Raw genomic sequence first — 25,831 nt, 5'->3', positions numbered from 1 at the left:
CTGAAACTTTTATAGTTTCTATATTTGGCACGAAACTCTTGTAGTTTCTCTATTCGGTTTTGAAATAATGTTGGATTCAATATCCACTTAATTTGAATAATTTTGCATCACCGAAGTGAATTTCGAATTAAGTGGATATTGAAGCTTTTGGCTCTCTTTTTATCAGTTTTTGCAATATTTTGATAATTTCACAAAATCTTATTGCTGCTGGTAAGACAAGGTCTTTGCCAATTGTATGAGGTTTCTTTGTTTTTGCAATTAACAAAGTAATTTCGAAAGATACTTTTACTAATTTGTCATTCAGTTCAGTATGTTTTGAAAAACATTTAGTTTGTCGTTTAAATTCTTCAGCCTTTCTTTGAAAAAACTCCATTGTCTTACTCTTATATTCCCCATGAACAGTATCTAAATGCCGACAAAGTTTTCCGGGTCACATGCAATTATTTGATAACTGTTTCCAGCAGATTACACACATAGGTTTGTTTGGATCATTATATGAGGGTACAAACCCATATTTCAAATAAGAAGGATCGTATTTTCGAATTTTTTTGTATGAGATTTTTTGCCTCTCACCGTCTGGAGCTGAAGACGATGCAGACTGTTCTGGTATAATATGAGATACTGTTGTTTGTGAGTCTGTTTCTGCTGATTGTACGCTGGATTTTTTTTTTTTTTTTAATCAGTCACTTATCCATCTCAGGGTTAAATTTTTTTAGCTTACAATAGATCAAATAATAGCACCAGGTACCGATACTGGCACACCACAGACTAAGATAAAATTAGTGAATTCATGGCACATTATCTTATATTCCCTTATCCACATTGAATAAGGGAATCCCCAGCATTTATAGTTCGGATGTATGTGATCTGTGCACAGTCATCCTGATAAGCATATATTTACTAATAATCATTAAGTGCGAAATACGTAAGAAGCAAAATTTGTGAACCAACACCAAAGTGTGATATTTCCCTTTTAAATATAAAAAATAACAAAAAAAGAAATAATAAATAATAAAAATTAAATACATTTCTTTTAAGATAAAAAAAATATCTATTTAGTCTAAAAACATTTTAAATTTGTTTTCATTATTTCACAGCTCCCTCAACACAACTAACGGCCCCAAGAGGGCTGCAGCCCACAGTTTGGGAAGCAATGGTGTAGACAGTGGCTTTCTTCCTATTCCCTTCTTCCTTTCAGCAGATCTGATTTTCCTTCACTTTTGACAACAGCCATACTACAGTAGATTGACTACAAGACACTCTTTTAGCTATTTCACAAGACAAATAGCCTTCTCTATTTAAAGCTTGAACTGTGCTTTTTCTGTAAGATGTTAACTGCATGTAGCTATGATGAACCAGGGAAAAATCAAAATTTAAAACAGAAAATGAAAAAACAATGGTTTTTGCATCAGAAGCACAATAAATTCAATCCAATCAATTTGACAGAATGGAAAGAAGATTCAACAGGAGACCAAAATAAATCAAAAGAGAAAATTCCATGTTGGAAACTATGCTGGATGAACATAAGAAAATACCACTTTTGAGATGAAGAATCAAGAAAGTATTTGTGATTGTTATGAAAAGTAGGTATGGTTGTGCAGCTGAATATAAAAATGAAACACCACTCAGGCTGGAACTAAGACCACATACACACACATTATCTGTGAGGTGAAGCTCAAAGGCTTTGAGACTTTTCCTTCTATCCATATGTAATGACTTCTCTTTGAGTTTTCATGGATGCTGTTTGACTTGAAATAGGAAAGGACATGCAATAATGGATTCTCTACTAAACTTTACATGTGAAGAATTTCATTCAACTCCTCCTTTCACTCAAAGTGTGGGCTTGGCAGCACCCTGCTCCCATATACACAGTCTCTACACAGTCTCTACAAGCACATTTGGCAATAGTAGCAGCAAGATTATTCACTAGCTACCTGGAAGTAATGCCCATTAGTTCAATCCAGTACACTATCTAGAAGCCAGTCTGCAGAATCATTATTTTAAAGTATAACCCACAAAAAAGAAATGATGAGTTTCTTCATGATGTCTGACATAATTCTGAAAACACTCTCAAACTGCATAGTGATGAAGAAAGTATGAAAAAGTAAATCAGATGTTTGCTCTAAAGTGTCCAAAGATGGTTTCTGAGCTTGACTCATTTCAAATTTCCAGTAAGCAAAGTGGCAATACTGCACACAGTGATGAAATTTATCTACAATCTAGCGATGCCTAGTACCATTTGACCCTTCCTATTGGGGGGGGGGGACGATCACAACATAAATAAAGATTGGAATTTTTGAAATCAGATATTGAATTAACTGAACTACCAGATATAAACATAAGCTCCAGCTTAATGCTCTTTTCATGAATCTCTCTGCTTTTGTCCTATCAAATTTTGTTTTATTAACTATTTTTTCTTAATAATTTCATTTCGTGTTGTATTTATCTGTCATATTTTTGCTGTTTCTATTCTCATTTTACATGCAAATGCTAATATTTCCTCACACTACTAATTTATAGCTTAGTTTCTTCTATAAGATCTTTATTTTTTCATACTAATGAATTTAAACCTGATATTTTATAGCCATCAGGTAATACAGTATACTACCATTTATTCAACCTTCAAAATGACTCTAATATAAATTTACGATGATAAATTTTATGAAAAGACAAAAGCTTACAAGTTACCTGCTCTTGTTTGAAGAGGTCTTCTCCGTGGTGATGTTCTCTGCTGAGCTTGCTTGGTAGAACTTTTATTAGATGACTGCTACACAAAATGAGACCCAATTTTATAATGCTGAAGATTCTTCTACATAAAAGATTTAAATATCTTTTCTTATTATTAAAATTAAATACAGTCATACCCCAAAGTTACGCAGTAGGTGGGACCAACAAAAAGCACGTAAGTTGAATTCGCGTAACTCGGGGTATAATTTTGCATGTAATTTATATATACAAACATACAAAATATTAGTTAATTGGGACCAAAGGTTTAAAAAATACTTATATTTTTTAAGAAATATAATCATAATTGTAGTTTTTCGTACACAAAAAAAAGAAAGTTATTTCGATGTCGATGGTTTCATAAAATTTAATAGATTCGTCTGACAGCATAATATCTTTTTCTTGTCACGCAAAATTTCTTCGTAGCAAGCTAATGATTTTTTTATTCCTTACCTTGTGGCTACAATTTGTTCCTCGTTAGAATTTATGTCCTCCAAAATCTGTAAACCTTTCTTTTATGATTGTTCTTACTGTGGATTCCTGTAGATCAAACTTCTTTGATAGCTCACAAATTTTCATGCTGCCTTCAAAATCCTTAATAATGTTGAGTTTTGTTTCCAAAGTCAATGTTTTTCATTTCTTGCTAGCTGTAGAAGAATCGGACTTGCTTCTTTTGGATGATATTATTTTTTATGTGATAAAATTTTTATCAAGAACATAGCATTAAACAATCACAAGGTTTGTAGACTATAAAAATCGTGTATGAATGGAGACCGCACGAAACACATCAGTGCTTGTTCACAGCATGTGCGACACTGGCGAATGCAACAGGTGACGGAGGGATACGACTAGTGGTGAGGCATGAAGCAGGACGGGAACACGTACATATAAGAAACCGTGTAACTCCGGATTTAAAGTCGGGGTATGACTGTATACTTAAATGTACTAGTAAACATATAAACTGGCGGGAAAAAAATTCTCACTAACAAACCTTTCTGCACCAGATTCTAAAAGAACAAGCAGACATGAAATGATGTAATAGGTTAATGGCATTTACTTTCTTTCTGGCACCAATATTTCTTTGAAATTATGTATGCACAAATGCATATGTAAACTACTTAAAAAGAAACCAATCCTCATTCTTCCATCAAACAAAAACACCATTCCATTACATAAAATCTGATAAAGCTAAGGATACGGTAGTGATAGTGAATAGAGCTAACAGCATATGATATGCTGCAAAAGCAGAAAATATTGCAGTACACATAGTGGCATACTTCATATCATCTGAAGGTCATATTTGAAATGAGCCTATTTCAAAAATCCAATGGTACCTGCATGCACCTATACTTCATCATCAAATTCCTGATATATGCCCTTAAGGGGTGTACAGAATATGAGAGTACTACATGAAAAATTTACATCATTACTAACTTCCCATCTACAATTTTCTTCCAAATCAGTATGTTAAATGTCAAGACTCCAATATTATTAGGTGTTATATTTCTGTCTTCTAAGGCACTTTTTACTGTATCAATCCACCTATATTTTCTGGATATTTTTCCTGCCAACCTGGCAGAGAACACTTGTTTTGCTAATCTTTCCTGTCACATTCTGCTTAAGTGACCATACCATCGGAGATTAGCTCTGCAAATGGATTCCTGGATGCTGAAAATATCAAGTTCTTTCCTAATATCCTCTTTTTTTATATGATATTACCATTGATGTCATCTGTTCACAACACTAATCTTTCTCGGGACTCTCATATCTGTAGTCTTTGGTCAAGGGTTTTATTTTTAACCGAGTTCTCAGATCCATAAGTTAAAATTGGTTTAAACACTGTCTATACCATATCTATTACAACAGTTATTTAATTTAGTCAGAGAATCTTGCAGACTTGTAGTGGATTTATTGAGACGTATAACATCATCCTCATAAAGCAAAGAGCTGAGATTAACACCTCCAATTTTGATATCATGTTTAATACCACTTTCCTTCATAATGTGCTTCATAAAGATAATGAAAAAGACAGGGGATAAGGTACATCCCTGTCTGACACCAGATCTAATATTAAACCATCTTCCTATACTTCCTTCAATTCTAACTGCTGACTTACAACTCAAATAAAGACTAAGTATTGCTTGATATTATGCCTCATTAACACCAAATAACTGTAACGTTTGGAATAGCTTCTCTCTTGGCACCTTGTCATATGTCTTTTCCAGATCTACAAAACTTAAATAAAGGTCTTTGTTATATTCCCATGATTTCTCAACTACCTGTCGTAAAGTGAAAATATGATCCTGACAGCCTCTATTTCGCCTGAATCCAGTTTGTTCTTCAACAAACTTCTCTTCCACAATCCTTCTCAACCGTATCTCAAGTATACCTGCATATATCTTACCAGGAAACTCAGTAATGAAATGATTCTGTAATTCTCACATTGTTTTATTTCCCTTTTTATAAATGGGTACTATGAGAGCTCTACTCCAATCATCTGGAATTCGTCCCTCTGTCCAGGCCTTGTGAACAATGCAGTGCAGCCACTGTAGGACTTTTATACCTCCATACTTCAGCATTTCTGATCGAATATCATCTACTTCCATTGCCTTTCCACATTTCAGGTTTTTGATGGCTTTTTCTACTCTAAGTATGGATATGTATTCCCGACTGCATGTTTTTCTAACAGAGTGCTGTCATCACTGCTTGTTTCATTTAGCAGTTTTTCAAAGTAATTACTCCATACTTCAAAGATATCTTTTTCTCCTGTTTTCATGTCACCTTTATCATCTCTAATTCCTTTTGCAGCACTCTTTCCTCCATTTCTGAGCTTCTTCAACAAATTCCAGAATATCCTGCCACCTTCTTGATATTTAATTTCCATATTCTTGCCAAAGTTCTTCCATGACTTTTGTTTAGACAGTTTTACACAGAGTTTAACTTTCTTACATTTGTCTCTGTATTCTCTAAGAGCACAAGCAAACTTTTTTGCCAGGAACTTTTGATAGGGTTTCTTCTTTTCTTTCACTGCCTCTTTAACTTCTTGTGTCCACATGGAGTTCTAATTTTTCTATCCTTGCACACAACCTCACCACATGCCTCTCTGGCTGAATCAATCCATGTTTTCTTCAGGGCTTGCCACTGAATCTCGAGGGTTTGGTTTCTGTTCCCAAACTCTTCCATTTTTTCTTGAATAATATTTGTGTATTTTAGTTCACATCTGAGAGCTGCTCAACTTTTATTCTCTTTAAAACTTTCTTACATGTTCTTCTTTTCAATATGAAATTCAATTTTATCCAGCTCAAGACTAAATGGTGATCACTTCCAATTTCAAATCCTCTGTACACTCTAGTGTCCTTCACCAGAGAGAAAACATCGCTATCAACAATAACATAGTCAATGAGACTTTTATTATTCCTTGCCTCTTCTCTCCATGTGAATTTGTGCACATTTTTATGTTGGAACATTGTTTTAGTAATAACCAGTCCATGTCCTGAGCAGAAATCCAACAGGTATTTGCCATTATTATTAGCTTTGTTCTTTTCTCCTAATTTCACAAAATATTTTTGTATGTCTGACAATCATTTCCTACTCTGCTATTTAGATCCCCAACAAAGACCAACTTTTCGTTTTTCACTGTGACAGTTGCTTTCTCTAAAGCCTCAAAAAAATTACTCCACTTCTACCTTAGTAGAACTCCCTGTGGGACCATAGGCATAAATAAGTCTCACTGTCCAGTTCCCCATTCTGATATTTGCCCACATCACTCTACTTGAGACTGCCTGCCATTCAAGAAGATTAGCCTCGTATTTAGTGTTGAATACTATGGCTACTCCTTCTTTTCCTTGATTGTCATTGCCTGAATATAACATTTTGTATTTATTGCTCAGAAAGATCTCACCAGTTTTTGTCTTTTTTGTTTCAGTCACTCCTATTATGTCGATCTGGTACTTATCCAATTCCTCAGCTAGCTCCATTTCTTTGCCATTCAGGCTTCTTATGTTGATAGTACCGATCTTGAACTCTGGTAATGTTGAGTTCGGATAAGTTTTAGGATTTGTTCCAGTAGGTGACTTTTCACTGTTTGCCCTGGTTCCCTGGCGAAAACAATGGAGGCCTTGCTTAACCGGGCGACGCCTCAGCCGGCAATAAATTCTGTCATGTTGTACCATCATGACACCTATATTTTAGTTATCCAATCCTTCAATTATCAGAATGGCATCCCTTCCTAATGTGATCAAATATAACAGTAGGTTACTGTATATCATAAAAGTATGAGATTTACAAAATGGCAATTTTGTATATTTCAACAACTACACTGAAACTATTTAATTTATAAATAAGAGAATTGAGTGGTTTAGCCATATATTGAGATTGAATGAACAATTCGTCAGGCTATTTCATGCAGTGCTTAAAAAGTACAGTGGGCAGCTGTAGGACATCACAACAGATTATGGCAATAATGCAAAGGACCGACATAATCTGTTGATGTTGTTGTGAGGACATCAAAACAAATTATTTTGTTGCATTACTTCTGCACTATTCCATAATCTGTTGCGATGTCCTCACAATTTTAGATCCCTGTCCATCTAAATTTTAGGTCCTTGTTCATCAACCCTACATCTTTATCTTCTTCACCTTCTCTACGATAACCCTACCAGCTGCATATACTGAATCTCATCCTTGCTTTCCAAATTTTGAAACATTATAATTCACCATATTGATTTGGAAGGCCAACATACTTGCTCACTTAGTCTATTCAAATGCTCTTATAAAGCGACATCACACTTCTCCCTAATTTTACATAATCTGCAAACAACTGCATTATTTCGCATTTAAAGCTAGCTCATTATCATTATCATACCAGTTAAAACTGCAGTCACCTTGAAACTGGCCTAATGACCTTCCTTCCTTTCTAAGCATCTGCTCCTCCATACACAACTGACTGATATGTTGAAAAATTGCATATCAGACAACTAATGTCCTATCCAGTATACCAAACTTGTCACGTGGTGATCTATAAAAAGGCTTTTCAAAATTAAATACATCACTTACTTGCATTTCCTTTGTTCATTGCATTTATTATCTTATAAATACATAAGCAGATATCTAAAACTTAATCATTCTTTTGGATGATTAAGTGAAGCAGTTTAATATGATAACTCCTCCACCAAATCATCCTTTTTGATGATTTGGTGGAGGAATTATCTTATTAAACATTGGACAAAGAAAATGTTTCAAAATTTGGAAAGCAAAGATGAGATTCAGAGTATGCAACTGGTAGGATTATCTTAGAGAAGGTGAAGAAGATAAAGGATCTAGGGTTGATGATGAGCAAGGACCTAAAATTTAGATGGACAGGGACCTAAAATTGCGAGGACCTCACAACACAATATCAACAGATTATGTCGGTCTTCTGCATTACTGCCATAATCTGTTGTGATGTCCTTATAATTGGTAGTGATTCTAGGGACATCACAACAAATTATTGCAGTAATGCAGAGGGCAGACTTATTAGACGGGTATATAAATGGAGTCAAAAGACTCATTACAAGACATCTACATTACCCATTATTCACACAATATCTATCATACCTCTCCTTAAATTCATTCACTGTTGCAGTACTTACAACCTCTGGCAATCCATTCTACTCGCTCACTAATCTCCTAGCAAAAAACCTAATCTGCACACTCTCTAACTGTAAATTCTCACATTATAAATAATTGATTATGTTCATTTTTACAAGTTTTCTTTCTAAGGAAATTACACATAAATTCATATATGGTCATGGATCGACATCTGGACAGATGTCGATCCATGACCATATAATGGAAGTTTCAAGAGAGAGGTGCACATGCGTACAACATGAAGTCCGGACCTTTATAAGCTCCAGTCAAGAAAGACTTCATCTTTGGATTCTGTCTTCTCTTAACTGGGTCCACCGCCATGTGAAGTCCGCTGTCAGTCATCAAAAGAGAAGATCTTATATCCTAAGGTTCTTCCAGTCCAGTTCCTTCCCTGGGTCCACTGACAATGTCAATCACCAGAACAACTTGTTAGAAGAGAGCTGCCCATTTCTGCCATGGAAAAGAATCTTTACTGGCACAAGAACTACTTGTCATGTGGCCATTGCAGCCACGTCACTGAATTAAAGGTTCAAGAGTGTACAGAATTATCAACGATTCAGACAAAGAAGAAATTCGACTTGAGATCAAGAACAAGACTGCAGAAGGAAAAAGGGGACACACTTTTTGTCCACACCATAATGTGGACAAAAGAACTGAGTAGTGGACAGTGCTGAATGAGAGTATCGTAAAGATTGCAACTTATTGTAAGTACTTAGATACATAATAATTCCAAACTATTCACATCAAGCGTGTCTCTGTTCATAGCCAATTGTGAAGGTGTAAGTTAATATTATTATTAACATTTGACCTCCATGGGGTCAGAGACCCATCGTGGGAGGTACTCACTATTGCATACAATGCTCATCCAACTGCGTCTTAGACTGATTCACAATGTGTCCACATCCACAATGCACTCAGGCAATGCATTCCATTCACCAACCACCCTCCATGCAAAGAACCTGCTTCTCACTCCTTTGCTCACACCCTCCTTATACAGTTTCCAGCAATGGCCTCTTATTCTACTCCCCTCTCCCATTCTATGAAAAATCTCTTCCATGTCTACCTGATGACAACCCATGACCAGGTTATATGTCTCAATCATATCCCCCACCCTTTCCTCCTATTCACGAGGCTCTGCAACTTACATTCTCTCAATCTGTCCTCATACTCCACATTCCAAAGACCACTGACTACCTTTGTGAATCTTCTCTGTACCAACATATCGTCACCATGAAAACCCAGTGACCAAATCTGTGCACAATAATCCATATGAGGCTTGATCAAGGCCTTATACATTGGAATGATAACCTCTCTAATTCTGCATGTCAGGGTTCACCGCATCATTGCCATTATTCAATGTGATGTCTTCACAACTTGTACAATGCGGACTCTCAATTTCAGGTCCTTGTCCATCATCATTCCTAAATATCTCATCTCCTCTACTTCTGTTAAAGTTTCTCCACCAAGTGTAAACTTTGCATCCCATCGTTGCTTACCAAATCTCAAAACCTTATACTTGGCAACAATGAACCGACGGTTCCACTTACCTAACCATTCATGCAATCTATTCAAGTCCTCTTGTAAGACATTAACATCAGCCTGACTGTGGATTACTCTCCCCAGTTTTGCATCATCTGCAAACAGCTGGATATCACTAGTTAAATCCAACCCAATATCATTAACATACAAATTGAACAACAATGGCCCCAAAACTGACCCCTGCAGCACACCACTGGTGACCTATCTCTTTAGAGATACTGCACCCCCATACACAACTTTCTGATATCTATCCAACAGCCAGTCACCGATCCAACACAGAAATCTATTATTCAATCCCATCTGTTTCAATTTATTTAAGAGCTTGTCGTGTGGTAGTCTATCAGAAGCCTTTTCAAAATCCAAGTACACCACTGTATATGAATCTCCTCTGTCCAAGATACTTGTCACCTTGTTATAGTACATAAGTTATAATTAACAGAAAACAGATATTTGGATTATAAGACCATAGGTTTAATACACATACAGTCATACCCCTAAATTACGCGGTAGGTGGGACAAAAAAAAAAGCAAGTAAGTCGAATCTGCGTAAATCGGGTATAATTTTGCATACAAACATACAAAATATTAGTTAATTGGGACCAAAGGTTTACAAAAACACCAATTTTTTTAAGAAATATAATCATAATTATAGTTTTTCGTACATGAAAAAAAGAAAGTTATTTCGATGTCGATGGTTTCATAAAATTTAATAGATTCGTCTGACAGCATAATATCTTTTTCTTGTCACGCAAAATTTAAAAAGCAAGTTCTTCATAGCAAGCTAATGATTTTTTTATTCCTTGCCTTGTGGCTACAATTCGTTCCTCGTTAGAATCTATGTCCTCCAAAATCTGTAAACCTTTCTTTTATGATTGTTCTTACTGTGGATTCCTGTAGATCAAACTTCTTTGCTAGATCACAAATTTTCATTCCGCCTTCAAAATCCTTAATGATGTTGAGTTTTGTTTCCAAAGTCAATGTTTTTCTTTTCTTGCTAGCTGTAGAAGAATCGGACTTGCTTCTTTTGGATGACTTTATTATTTTTTGTGATAAAACTTTTATCAAGAACATAACATTAAACAATCGCAAGGTTTGTAGACTATAAAAATCGTGTATGAATGGAGATCGTGCGAAACACGTCAGTGCTTGTTCACAGCATGTGCGACACTGGCGAATGCGGCCAGCGCGGGAAAGATTCGACTAGTGGTGAGGCATGAAGCAGGACAGGAATACGTACATATATGAAACCGCGTAACTCCGGATTCGCGTAGGTCGGGGTAGTGTAAGTCGGGGTATGACTGTATGCACAAATTCGTCAACTAGTTTCGCTAGCAAAACTGACTAGCTTTGTCAAGACTAAATGGTGAAGAACTAATAAATGCAAAAATAACGAAGGACTACAGTAACGGTTTACACAGGTTAGACAACAAAAAATTGGAAGGCATCGCGTGACATGGTATGCATGAAGCGATATAGTTCAGTCATTATTATAAATACGCGTTACATAGTTGACGTACTGTAGTTCAGCTAAACTTAATGAGTTAATAAGATTTTTCCATATATCCTTCAATATTACTCCTTGGTTTCTATTAAGGTAGGACCACTGCAGCTTCTTTAAATATTCGACATCTGTAATCTTCCTCCATATATGGCATTGAGCTGTTATCCCAATCTATAGTGTGGTTTAAAGTTGAGAAGTGATGTGCCAAACCTGAGGTGTCTGTTCTGTTATGATTAACTTCTCCGACATGTTCCTTCTGTCTAATTTCTAAGCTTCTTGAAGATTATCCTATGTAGGATAGTCCACACGTACAAGGTATGCTGTAAACAACTGCATATTTGAAAAAAGGTACAGTCTTTAGGGGATCTTAAAAACTGTCATTATAATGGTAGCAGTTGGTTTAAACACCACTCTGATGTTATAAGGTTTCAAAATTCTAGCTATTTTATTAGAGACTAAACAACATAGAGTATGACAATGGTTGATACATACTGAGTTGCTATACGTTGTTGCTGGAGGTTGTTTTTATAGAGCATTTTATTAATTAAGTTTAGAGGATACCTATTTTGAGATAGAGATTTGGAGATGTTGGAAAGTTCTGTACGTACGTGTTCTTCGTCTGTGACTATGTTGTGAGCTCTGTTTCATAGCATATGGATGATGCTGCATTTTTGTGTATGATGATGATTTGAAGAATAACGGAGATACCGTCCAGTATTTGTGGGTTTCTTATATATAATAATATCTTCATTCTCTAGTCTTTTGACAAGTATATCCAAAAAAGGTAATTGATGATTGCTTTCTAACTCTAAAGTAAATTTGATTTTGTCATGAAAAGGGTTGATTTTTTCTAACATGGAACTTATAATTATACACATATCCTTTCCTCGTAAAAGTTTGCATATGACTAGCCACAACACAGGTGATTACTTTATCCAACTGGAAGAAAATGTGAAACCCCTCTAACAATTACATCCTCTGATGAAATGATGAGATATAGAACTCTTGATCTTCGTGTGCCTTTCTTTACGTGCTGCCTGAGATAGTTATCACTCAAGAAATTCATTTTCCTTATTCCTAAACGCTATCTCTTCATTCCAAGCTATACCACCATAATTAAAATCACCCATAATAATTGCCCTTCATTTGTTCACTAATCCAAGTTGTTCATACATTTCTTCATCACCACCTTCCATATTCCCAGGCCTATAGCAACATCCAACTAAATATGTCTTCCTCTCAATCTCCATGTTACACCACACTACTTCATAACCATTGCCACTATTTCCCCCTTTCACGTCTACCTTATGCGGACTTAATTCCCCTGCTATCATCAGCAGCACTCCCCCTTTCTTCCTGCCCTTTCTATCTTCTTCTGCAGCTTTTCCCACTTAAGTAGGGTCACTGTTTGTGATGAGTCTCCTCCACAACCTCCTGTCTTGGGCTGTAGCCACATCCAAGTTCTTCTCCAACATCTCCCTCAATCTCTTTTTTGGCTGTCCACGCTTCCTCTTCCCCAGCACATCCATTTGCATGACCTTTCTTTCCACATACTCTTCCTCCCTCCTCATCACATGGCCAAACCATCTCAACCTTGCCTCCTGTATCTTTGCTCCTAAGTTCGTAACTTTCACTGTTCCCCTTACATAATAATTTCTCAGACGATCCTTTCTGGTCACACCGCACATCCACCTAAGCATTCCTCCTTCCTGCCCTTTCTATCCTCATGAAAATTACTGTACCCTTCCATTTCTATTCCCGTTATGATATCATCTTCATTCAACCATGTTTCACTTATTCCAATGATTTGGAGGCAAATAAACTCAATCACTTTGAGTTTATTTGCCTCCCCTTGATTTCTGATACTTCTGGCATTTGTAAACAAACACAACAGTTCATTTTTAGGTCTATCAGTCCTATCCAAGCCATATGTTGGTTGTGATTTCCCCACTACACCTGCCAAATCACCTTTATCACTGCTTACCACATATACCTGCTCAGTCTCCACCCACATTGAAATATACTCCATCTTCATACACACATTCACTGCCACTTTCTACATTCACTCTCTCTATGTCATGTCTCCCTGCCACCCAAGCACCCCCCCCCCCGTTTCCTCTTGTATTCCCATTCTTTCTTCCTCTCTCATGCTACTGTTTTCACTGCCAAGCACTTCTGTCTACTCAGAACCACTTTCCTGATTTTTCTCTTCATCTCTTCCTTCTGATCTCTGGCACGCATCCCACACTGTACTTTCATCCAGCAACACTTTCTCCGGCACACTCACTCCAAAGCCATTTAAATGCAACTCATCACTCCTGTATAATTTCATTCTTCCCTCAAACACATGCCATACATCCACAAACTCCACTCCCTTCTCCTCACACAGCTCTGCCAGCATGCCATTCATGATTTTGGCTCTCCATCGCAACTCATCATCATACCTGGGTAACACACTGATAGCTTTTCCTATTACACTCTTCTCAATAGTCTCCTGATATTTGTCCTCACATTGTTCTTATGTCCGGTTAGATCATTCATCCCTACAATTACAACTAACTCTCTCACTCGTTTCTTCCTCATGTCCAACGCCTTAATTATTGTACTCATTCTCCCACCCGGAGAGCAGACCTTATGGACTCTTTCAGTAAGTAGCCCTCTAATTATGGAATCTCCTTATACTGCTATCCTGGAATCACTCGTCACTTATTTTACTCTTTGTTCTTTCATTCTGTTTTCTTGCATACTTTCATTAGTTTCTACTAGATGCCTAACATCACTCAACATATTCATTTCATTTTTCATTTCCAATATTTGTTTCATTAAATCTTGCATTCCGACAACTTCACTCGCTATCTCTCATTCAGCCGCACTTTACTTCCTTTTCCTCATTCATACTTTCTTTCACTCCATTATCACTAACTTTCGCTTGTAGATCTTCGCATTTTTTCACTCCTTCAGTTTCTCCAACTTTCGTTTCACTATCGGATTTCGCAACTTTTTCCATAACTTCCGCTTCTACATCCTTGCATTCTTTCACTCCCTCAGTGTCTCCTGTTTTCATTTCATTTTGTTTTTTCGTAACTTTCACTTCTACATTCTTTCACTCTGTCAGTCTTTCTATCTTTCATTTCATTTCCGTTTCTTTTATGTACACTATCTTTTCAGTCAGTTTCGCATTCTGTGTATCGTGATCCAACAGTATATTGCACTTACGACAAATCCATATTTTCTCTTGTCTTTCGCTTATTCTCTCCCTTTCCACAAAGACATCTATTACATTCCGCCATGCATACATATCGCACTCAGGACATCGAATCAGTTTTGAAAAGTCTATGTCACCAATGCTACTTGACTTTCACAGCATTCGCCTAGTAGCACCAGTCAACACCGGCATTGTGTGATATTTAAAATGGCAATTTAGACTAATAATTCTGATAGAATTCACACCAAAAATCACTCAGACACACTTCGTTCTCAAAAATATATAATGAAACCCTAAAATTTATGACACACTGCCAATTATTATTCAAAATAGCACTTATTTTCCAGAGCTTTTTCTGACATTACACAACTTATGGCCCTCTAGCGGCCTGTTATTATAAGAGTAAGAAGAGTACTGTATGAGGTACCATATGTTAATATTAATTTAAGCTCACTCAAGGTGTGCTTTAGATTCAAATTGTATAAGAATGATAGTAGGATGCATTAAATCATATTTAGGTCTAAGGAGTAGAAATGTAGGAGAACTAAACCTAATTTAGAAACATTTGTAAGTAACTATGAATTGTGATTCAATTGTATAAATGTTCTAATGTGGATCGAACAGTGTAATAAGAATTCTTGATTTAATTAAACTGTTTGTGAACAACACATTAGACTGATTTTGTCAATGCACCATCCTCAAAAATTTGAAACTGCATGTGATTGAGTAATTAAAAGTTAAGTATCTATCTTAGATTAAGTTCAAGCCATGACTGATTTAAAGTAAAGATTAAAGCTCACTCAAGGTGTGCTTTAGATTCAAATTGTATAAGAATAATAGTAGGATGCATTAAATCGTATTTAGGTCTTACATTTAGGTCTTACATATTAGACAAAGCAAATATTGTTGTTATTCCCCACTAACGTGGGGAATAACAACAATATTTGCTTTATCTTCAGTTTAGAATCTTACAAACTTGCACTCGATAAGTAGTCTAACTAGTGCAGTCGAAAACAAATAAATTTGTTAGACTATAGAGTGTGAGCACATAGATATACTAGAATGTAACAAATGGTTGCAGCCAATAATTAAGGCAGTCAACATCTCACAACATTCAAAGCCTATAAGAAAATAGATTACGAGAAAGCAGAAAGTTCACATAACCAAACTCTTACACAATTTCCAAAGGTGACCTCGTTCTCCTGTTACTACACATGCACTGAAAAATTGTTTTGTGTCAATCTTCTAGAATCCCTTTAGTAACTTATAAATTTCTATCATGTCCCCTCTTTTCTGCTTATCAACTAAAATCTACAACCCACACACCTTCAACATATCCTCACTGGTAGCATTCCACAGATCTGTCACCAGCTTGGTCACTAGTCTCCAAATCCTCTCTACCATCTCCTCATCTCCAAGAAATCCAGATGACCAAATCTATGCACAGTAGTCAATATGTAGTCGAATCATAGCATTATAAAGAGGGATAATGACCTCTCTATTTTTACTTATCGATGTGTTCTTCAACATCCAAATAATCCTCTGAGCTATTTTTGCCAACCCTTGCAATAAATTCTCTGAATTTCAAATCTCTATCCACTATCACCCCAGATCCCTAAGCCTCATCAAATACCTGTTATCCAGTACCATCAATATGATGCAAAGTATGTTGTCTTTTCATCCTAAAGTGCAATAAGTTACATTTTGCAGCATTAAATTGACCACCACTGTTTTTTGCCTGCACTGCCAATTTACTTAGATCATCCTGCAGGATATCTACATCACCTTTATCAACTATTGCCTTCTCCAGTTTTGCATCATCATCAAACAACTGAATATCCCTCTCCAAATCTTCCACTCTATCATTATTATAAAATTAATGAGTAGTGGCTGTGGTGCTTCCTCAGTTTTATATTTCTCAAAGGTTCTGAACTGTGAATTGATTTTCATTTTGAATCTAAAGTAAAAATATTAAAATTATAATTATAAAGTATAGAGCTGAAAGGCTTCAATTTGGCATAAGATAAAAAGTGAAGGATGTTATGAATCTATCCATATTATATAGCCAAATAGGAAAAAAAAAACTTTGAAAAGTTTCGAAATTTATCAAAGAGCTTATGAGCATATACTTCAGCATCAGAGTTGCCTTTGTTTACAGTACTTAAAAGACACAAGCTCTGCCAAGAAACCAATATTATTATTATTAGTGCTTAAATCAGATTTCACTGGCCTGATAGCTATTTTGAATTACTAGTTCTCATCAGGACCAGACAGAAACCCACTCAATACAGTAGCAATCCTATATCAGAAAGTCAAACTGAAGTCTTTTGACTACACTTCAGTAATGGTTTATGCACCTATTGAGAGTTCGCCTATGATGTATGTATACTAAACTGAAACACAAGTTTCATAGACAAATACATGTCCTTACTACATATAATGAAATAAAAAAAAAATCTAACAAATTAATATCGGACATGAATTTTAAAAATATTAACATACAACATAGGAAAAAAAACATTCGACAAAAACAGAAATTAGGAAATATTTAATGTGAAAGGTCTGCTTGCCATGAAATAGGAATCCATTTTTATTCACAGGAATAAACATCAGTGCCAAACGAAGAAGGGAATTAAGCATATGCTGTCAGCACAATTATAGACAGCATTTGTGGTTAGTAAGGAAAAGGCCATTTATATGTATATAAAGAAGAAATTAATAAAGGTACAGTCGTAGAGAATCTCTCACACTGGTTAGAAAATTAAAAGCTCATCCACAGTGACATGAAATAGAGGACCAGAGAAATAGCAGCCCAACTGCAAGGATGGAAGATAGATCATAAGATGGTTGTTTTGTAAGTATCTCTGTGCAATGCCATTCAAATATTCTCATGTTAAAAGTGACAATGTGAATTTTGTTTCTCCAAATCTTTCAATGGCTTGTATCCAAAGACAGCTTCCAATGGTGATGATGATACGATACATGATATGGATTGAGAGTGGAGGAATCTATGTGGCCATCAACTAATTTGCTGTTCACAAATTAATTGATGGGAAATCTAGGTAGTGAAGAAGTTACTTGTTGACAACCTTCTTTATGACTTCCAAGAGAAATTAAGTGAGAGCAATTAAACAATAGATAACTGATTTTTATCACTTTTTAAAAGAAAAAAAAAAAACGAATGAGCTAAATCAGGGTTTTCCAAATTGTGTTCCACGGAAAGTGAATAAGTGTTCTCCGATTTCAGTGACCAAGCCATGTATTTTTAAACATGGAAGTAATATCGGGAAAGGGAATACCGCTGTTTATGACCGGTCATAAAAACTGCTTGCGAGTCGATTACAACAATGGGCAGCATATCCTCTGTTCTCAAAACTGAACAAAATAACATCTGTGTTGCAAATGTCAGTGACCAAGACACATTTTTAAACATGAAAATATTCATGAATTATCGTTAATTTTCACACATCGAAATCTTTTAACATTTGGTAAAGGGAATACCGCTGTTTATGACTGGTCATAAAAATTACCTGCAAGCCAATTACAACAATAGGCGGCATATCTTTTGTTCTCAAAATGGAATGCAATAACATCTGTGTTGCAAATGTTAGTGACTAATCAGCAAGGAAGTATAAAGAAAATTTTTCTACTGAAATTGAAGATCAAGGTAGTCTGTATCCGGTTCTCAAATCTAGTAATTTATTTATTTTTTATTTATTACATAACACCTCCAGGGAGTCCAAAGACTCATCGAGGAAGGGTACCTACTCTACAACTGTCCTTCTCCACCAGCCACAACTACCTTCGTCATTTACCGCCGACCATCACACCACGACTAGTATTTTCACAAACAAATATCCCAGCCCACAGCGGGATTCAAACCCGCAGCCTTTTGGCCGGAGAGTGACTACGCTAACCACTCGGCCAAGCAGGCTGGCCGAGTGGCTAGCATATCCGAACACTGAATACTTTCTTCGCAAGTATGTATTGTAGGGTGAAAGTGCTTGTTTTAAAACCGTACTGCCATGATTTTTTTAAAAGTAATAGGCCTACAGATTTAAATTTTAATATGAATATGAGACAAGGGACTTTTGTTTAATTTTGGTGTTAAGAAATCTCGTATTGAAGGTGTTTGTGACACAACAGATAGTGATTCGTCCACCTCCAGCCCAAAACGATCTCCAGGATGTACAAAAGGGGGGAGAAAACTACCAGCACACAGGAGAAAAAAGTCTGCATTTACTCGTAAGTACTTATAATAATATTATAAATTTTTGGTGATCAGAAAATCATTGAAAGATATGTCGATGAAAATCAGCATAAATTAATTTAATGATATTGGCCCGAGGAAATTACAATATGCTACAAGATTTCATTAGTCCAGTGATTGATAACTGATTTAAATGTAATTGTATATTTGTCAACATGGCACACCGTATACATAAGTGTACTAATACTCTTTATGATTATGCCATAATTAATTATTAATACATTACAAAATAACCAAGGTGTTATGTGAAAATTTCAGGATTTGTGAAGTGTTCCGTCATAGGAAAAATCTGAGATAAATAAATAGACCCATTTCTGTGTTATAAGGCAGATATTGGATGAGTAGGAAGGATTATACATGATATAGGACGAGGGATGGAGCACATGGTCTTTTGGTCCTGACAGTATCCAGGACAAAAAGACATTGCTGATATCCAAAGCTATTAAAGAATCTTCTGCCTAAAAGAAAAAAGCATGGAATAAGATATTTATGGGGAGGTAAATTTGCCAGTCATCTAAGTAGGAGTTGGAGTAGAAAAATATCAGAAAGTGCATTGTCTTTGGCCGATGTTACAATAGAGCCATCTGGACATGAGGAAAAAAAAAGGTAGAAGCATAAAAGGTTAGAAGTTGTACCCAGCAGTACTTGGCAAGGGTTAACTACTGTTTAAGAAAGAAACAAATCTGCCACACTTGGCTCTCTTAAAGTTGCATTCCACTTAATTGATTTAAAAACTTTTGTGGATTAAAAAAAAACTTCTGCAAGAAAAGTGGACCAACTGCAAAACTGGAATTCGAGCTATGATCTGCTAAATCTTTTTCATGATTTGTCTTCAATAGTGATGTTCAATTTTGAGAGGAATGAGGGATAAAATCTTCATTTCAGCTAGAATTATTTCTGTTATCTGACTGGTGTAGAAATATGAATCAGAAGAACAAAAACAGTAACCATCAGTGGCAACTCGTGGGTTGAAATCGTGTGGGTGCTGCAAGTTTCGAAATATACATACACATTTTAAGTACAGTGCATACATGTTTGGATAAAATATCAAAATTATGGTAAAAATTTTTTAAAAAAATTAAACATGAAAAAATATTGTTTATTATCGATAAAATTACACAGTTTGATATAATTCGAAATTACCTTAAAAATAAAATATATTCTTCTTGTTTTGTTTCATGAAAAAATATTGTTTATTATTGATAAAATTATACAGTTTAGTATAATTCGAAATTACTTAAAAATAAAATCCATTTTTTTTGTTTTGTTTTGAGCAAAAAGGTCAATAACTTTTTCCTTGATGTTTGTGTGACTGTTGCTCAGTTGAAATCATCGCAAGTGCATTTAACCTATCCTGATTCATAGAGCTCCTCAGAAATGTTTTTATTCTCTTTAATGCTGTAAAACAGCATTCAGGCTCTGATGTAGTCTTAGGAATTGTCAAGAGAATTTTTTTTTATCAATACAGTAAATTTCACTAAGAAATGTTGTCTTTAATTGAATGCTTATTAAATAACTTGAGGAAATTACAAAGTACAACGGATATAAATTAAATTAAACTTTAATCTATATTTCCATTACAGCAATCCCTCGATTAGTGCACCTAATGCGTTCTTTAAAGCAGGCACATTAATCTAAAATGCACAAATCGAATATAATAACCTATGGGAAAAGTATAATTCGTTCCTCATTCTTTTTTGAACCTTAATTTTTTTTTTTAAAGAATTAAGGTATGTATCAGGGCCTAGTTAAAGAAAAACCATGAAGCTGAAACACAATAAAACATATTCAGAATATAAATTTTATTATTCTACCTCTTAACAAAGAATTGAGCTAACGTAGTTAGTTTGGCAGGCATTCTGTTTCTTTTTTTCATACAACCAATGGTATGGCCCTATTGCCTCTTGTACTCTTCTGAAATTTTTCTGCTTCTCTTTTCATCAGAGTCAGCCTCTAAGCATTGCTGCTTAAAAACTTCCATTGTATGAAAAATATTTTCAAATTGTTTCTGTGAAATCTCTTTTGGCTGACTATCAGTGGTTAAATTTTCTTCATATTCTTTGGGATCTTCCCACTGTGCATCTAAATTTAGCATGTCAGAATCACTCAATTCTTCAGAATGAGATTTAATTAACTCTTGGACGTTATCATTGAAGGGGAGAAAGAAATGAAGGACGTACGAATTGGTCACCAACACACAAAATCACAAGCTATATAGATAAAATTTCCCAACTGTTATACAAGGAAAATAGTTACCACTTAAAAAACTACAATGATCATAAAAGAGAAGTTAATTTTTTGACGTGTAATAATAAATAATTAATCCCAGAAGACAGATTGATTACCCTATTATTGGAATGGATTCTCCTTTTTGTGACATGCGCAGAAGTGTCGAAGAGTCGAATCTGTGGGCGTACTATAGCAGACGACATAAATTTTGGTGGTAAAAATTTGGTACATAGTATACAATATGTACATGGAAGTAGTGTAGTATGCTATTAGAAATAACTTTGAAAAATGTTTTAAATCGGTAACTAAATTATTTCATTCTAGTGAGTGATTTTTTAAAACAGTTAGCCATAAAAATGTATATATAGAAAATTTTTTAAATCTGTAACATTTATTTTTAAGATGTATACAGGCGCACATATTTGAATTTGGGTATCGAAAAAAATGACGCACTAATCAGGGATGCATTAATCGAGGGATTACTGTATTTCGGCAACATCACGTTGCCATCTAAACAGGAATTTGAAATAAAGACACGTGCATGCAGGCACTACACACAGTAAATGAGGATGAATCAGGAAGCTATTGTTTCTCCTAAATGTCCTGATGGTGCCCCCCCCCCCCCCCCCCTCCAGCAAGCTATGTAGGTATTCTTGGCCGTTGGGCTGAAGGTCTCCCAAATTTGGAGCGGTCTCAAGACCAAATTTATTGAGGTTTAGCATGTTTCTTAGGGCTGAGGCTGATTCCTCGAATAGCCTTTGAAATTTGAATTTACTACGGCGTATTACTGTGGTTTTCTTCCACCATATTCTGTGGCGTGTATCCAGAGCATGGTCTGCAAGACCAGAGTGGCTGGATTGGTGAAACCGAATGTAGTCCCTGTGTTCCAAAATTCTGATATTCGCTTTCCTGCCTGTTTGGCCAAAGTAGGACAGCTTATAGCTGCAAGGGACCTGGTATACACCAAGTATGTCTAGGGGAAGTGGTTGGTCTTTAGCAGAGCAGATAAGCGACACCAATTTTCTATATGGTCTATAACACGAGGTCAAGTCATATTTTTTTTAAAAGTCTCCATAAAGGAGTTTCTCTTCAAAAGTCTCCATAAAGAGACTTTTGAAACCTTAAACTCTGCCCCACAAAAACCAACCATATAGCTTCGCTACGCTGATGATGTGTTCGCTATTTGGCCACATGGCCAAATAGCTTACGCAACTTAAACAACCAACACCCCAGAATCAAGTTTACCCTAGAAAAAGAGAAAAACAACAGCCTCCCTTTCTTAGACACACTAGTCACCTGCCAGCCTAATGGAACCTTGGTTTTCTCAGTTTATAGAAAACTTACCCATACAGGCAGATACATTCACCAACAATCCCCTCCTCATCACAACAATATGGAGTTATTAAGACACTACACAACAGGACTAAACTTATATGTTCAAATGACAATGCCCTAACCACAGAACTAAACCACATCCTCAACACTTTCTCAGCCAATGGCTACCCTCCCCAAAAAAAATCCAAAAAATATGGAAACCAGTAAACCACAAGTTCCCTCCCCCCCCCCCTTCATAACAAGGATTACTCTAAATCCATCACCATTCCCTACATCCGAGGCACCTCAGAAAAAATTAACAAAATCCTAAAAAAACATGACTTGATCTCGTGTTATAATAGACCATATAGAAAATTGGCATCCTTTATCTGCTCCACTAAAGACCAATCACTTCCCCAGCCTCAGCCCTAAGAAACATGCCAAATCAATAAATTTGGTTGCATGAGACCGCTCCAAATTTGGGAGACTTACATCAGAAGACCTTTGGCCCAACACCAAGAATACCTACATAGCATGCTAGGGGGCGCCAGCAGGACTTTTAGGAGAAACAATAGCTTCCTGCTTCGTCCTCATTTACTGTGTCTTTATTTTAAGTTCCTGTGAAGATGGCAACATGATGTTGCCAAAATATTGGAAATATATATTAAAATTGGGGGTGCTGCAGTTCAGCACCGCCAAATTTTCAATGACAAGCATGTCATTGAAAAATTTCCTTGAAGGTTCAATGACATGCTTGTCATTGAACCTTCAAGGAAATCAACAAGCTAAAGAAGTAAGCACTCAAAACATCAATTCTGGAGACACCTACTTGTCATATCCACTTACAATGCTCATACCTTATTGAAGTTCGGGAAATTTCAAAAACATTGCACCAGAGAAACAGCAACATTAAGTGACTGCCTGCTTAATGTCATTGCATTTCTTTATCAACTGTATTGCACAGGAATCAGAGGACACACAATCTACATACTCAGTTAAAAAAACTAAATGACAAAGTATATATGGCCTTTCGAAATGACAAGGAAAACCATATTCAGGCTGTCAAAAATTAGAACTATATCAAAAGACCTATATAACCAGAGAAATGTACAGGTAGCTAATTCCTTATGTGCCAAAGAAAGGATGCCCAAAAGTCAAAGAATAAAAGCCAGGCACGACACCTAAAGACAAAAATTAAACTCCTAGTGTGGAAGAACCACGTCAAAAAAAAAAGCTATTAAATAATTCAGGCAAAGCATCTCTAGTTAAGTGAACTTAACTAGAGATGCTTTGTCTGAAATAATAATCTAAAAATAACTTCCAATTGTGTGTAAAAAACAAAAATTCCAGAGGATGCTTAATCTGGAATCTCTCCTTTTTGACATTCTGTGACTTAAGAATTCCTTGGGTCATTATCATGCATCATATATCTGCTGAAAAACAAATTCTGAAAATCGTAAATTATTCGATCTCTTATCCTTGAAGTTTGATTTTCTGTAATCCAACTACCTTACAGTGAAGCTGTCATCCTTGGTAGCTATCTCCACAATTCCACTGACAAAGGGAAGCCAAAATATTTATTGGCTTCCCTTTGTCAGTTACTGTTCATCTCCCAACCAGAATTCCTGACAATCCTTTCCACTCACACAACACTCTGTATCTTTTCACTTTTTGATTTTATTTTTGTACAAGCTAATGGTGACGAAATTTTATATTTTATAATTTATATGAGTTCATCCCTTTTTCTTTAAAAAATAAAATATACATTTGCAAACTATTGTAGAAAGTGAGACTAATCATCTTATGAGTATCATCTTTGAAGCTATGGTGTTATAATAACTAATCACATAAAAAGAAACAACTAAATTAATCTGGAAGCTTTGTAATTGGATTGCTGGTGGAAGGATGAATGGGGAAAGCAATGCTATCTCCAAATTGGTAAGTGTTAGTCATTTCACCATATTATCAGTGTCAACAGAATCAACAACTTGGTATTTTGGAATTGGGAATCGCTGTAAGTATTAAAAAGAAATTACATCAAAGATGTAATTTCTTTTTGTTCATCGCTATGTATGTATGCTGAACTTTTTTTGTTCGACGTATATACAATGAAAACAGTAAATATTTTTATTATTCCATGCACATCTGATGTATGGAAGAGTAAAAACCAAAGAAAACATACCTGTTTTGCTTTTTCAGCTACTTTTGCTTGGGATATCACAAGACTAAGTCCTGATAATTGAATATCTGGCTAAAATTGAAATCTGATTATTAATATCTGTGCTTCCAACACTGATAGTTTGTTAAAGCATTTGAAGTGCAAATTTCTAAATTAGCATTGTATCAATAATGTCACTGATAATTAACCATGAAACTACAATATCCTGCAAAATTATCACTTGCTTACTCTTGAATCAGTACAATATAAATATTCATTCACAATTTGATGGAATTATTATGCTATTATTATTCCAATGCTCAGGCATAAATATTGGCATAATAATTAATGGCACATACACAACTAAGATATAGAATCTTTCATGAGGGAGGAAGATGAACAGATAGACAGAGGGCACTGTTAATAATAGCTGAGAAATTATGCTCACTCAGTGGAAGTTAAAGATCATGATATAAGTAGTAACTTTGATGATATTTGTTGAGAGGCCAGTGGTAGAATAGGATATCTAAGAGGGTATTTTTATGTCTAGAAATGTAGAGGATAACAACTGAGATGTTTAAACTAGTTGGACAAATGAAAGGTGATTTGAATGAAGAATCCTAATTATGGGAATACGGATTTAAAAAAATATACATGGAAGCAATAATTAACTTTTAGAAATCATGTAAGATAACTATTTTAGATAATATGTGACAAAAGGAAGACAACATTTTTAGAGTGTTGCATTGGAAGATGTCACTGCAAATGAGATATTGACATTGGTTGATGACTGTTACTTCCTGACATAGGTGTGACTAAGCAGAGAAATGTTATAGTCAAAAAGGTGGGGGCACAAATTGATCAGTGAAAATGTCATTGATATTAATGTTAACTCCATCATCCAAATAGGTAGGAGTAAATAGAGTTGAAGTTTAGAAGGCATACTGTTAAGGTAGTCAGATTAGCTCACAGGATTACTTGGTTATTGATAAACAAGCAGAGATAAGAGTACCATTCCTTTTTATAAAGCCTTGATATGACCACATCTGAATTACTGTGCTCAGATTTGTCACCTGGATTTTTTAGTAATTAATAAATAACAAACCATATTTACCTATATATTTTTTTTTCTTAATATAAAATTTTTGCCCTAGTATCATGGGCATCTTCATAATGTTAACATCATCATCCAAATAATCCAAATTAAGCAACAAGGACAGAAACCAGTATATTCAACAACGAAATGCATCAACTGCATGTACA

General features: G+C 35.4%; 1 protein-coding gene across 3 annotated transcripts in view; it reads right to left on the bottom strand.

Moving 5' to 3' along the window:
• Positions 1–25,831, bottom strand: part of LOC150099834 (leucine-rich repeat-containing protein 49-like) — an 853,241-nt gene that overhangs the window by 781,911 nt on the left and 45,499 nt on the right. For 2 of the 3 annotated variants that reach the window (XM_090403687.1, XM_090403689.1), the window contains exons 2-3: positions 24,593–24,661; positions 2,689–2,767 (exon numbers count right to left, since the gene is read on the bottom strand). In XM_090403687.1, the coding sequence (XP_090259813.1) occupies positions 2,689–2,767; positions 24,593–24,661 (148 nt within the window). The remainder of the gene's footprint in view (positions 1–2,688; positions 2,768–24,592; positions 24,662–25,831) is intronic. The other variant, XM_090403688.1, reaches the window with a different exon arrangement.

This window comes from Typopeltis vanoorti, chromosome 14, assembly GCF_054136105.1.
Source record: "Typopeltis vanoorti isolate ZY-2024b chromosome 14, IOZ_Tvanoo_1.0, whole genome shotgun sequence".
Classification (NCBI taxonomy): domain Eukaryota; kingdom Metazoa; phylum Arthropoda; class Arachnida; order Uropygi; family Thelyphonidae; genus Typopeltis; species Typopeltis vanoorti.
Note: the sequence above shows the minus strand (reverse complement) of the source record. Positions and strands in the feature narration are given on the sequence as shown.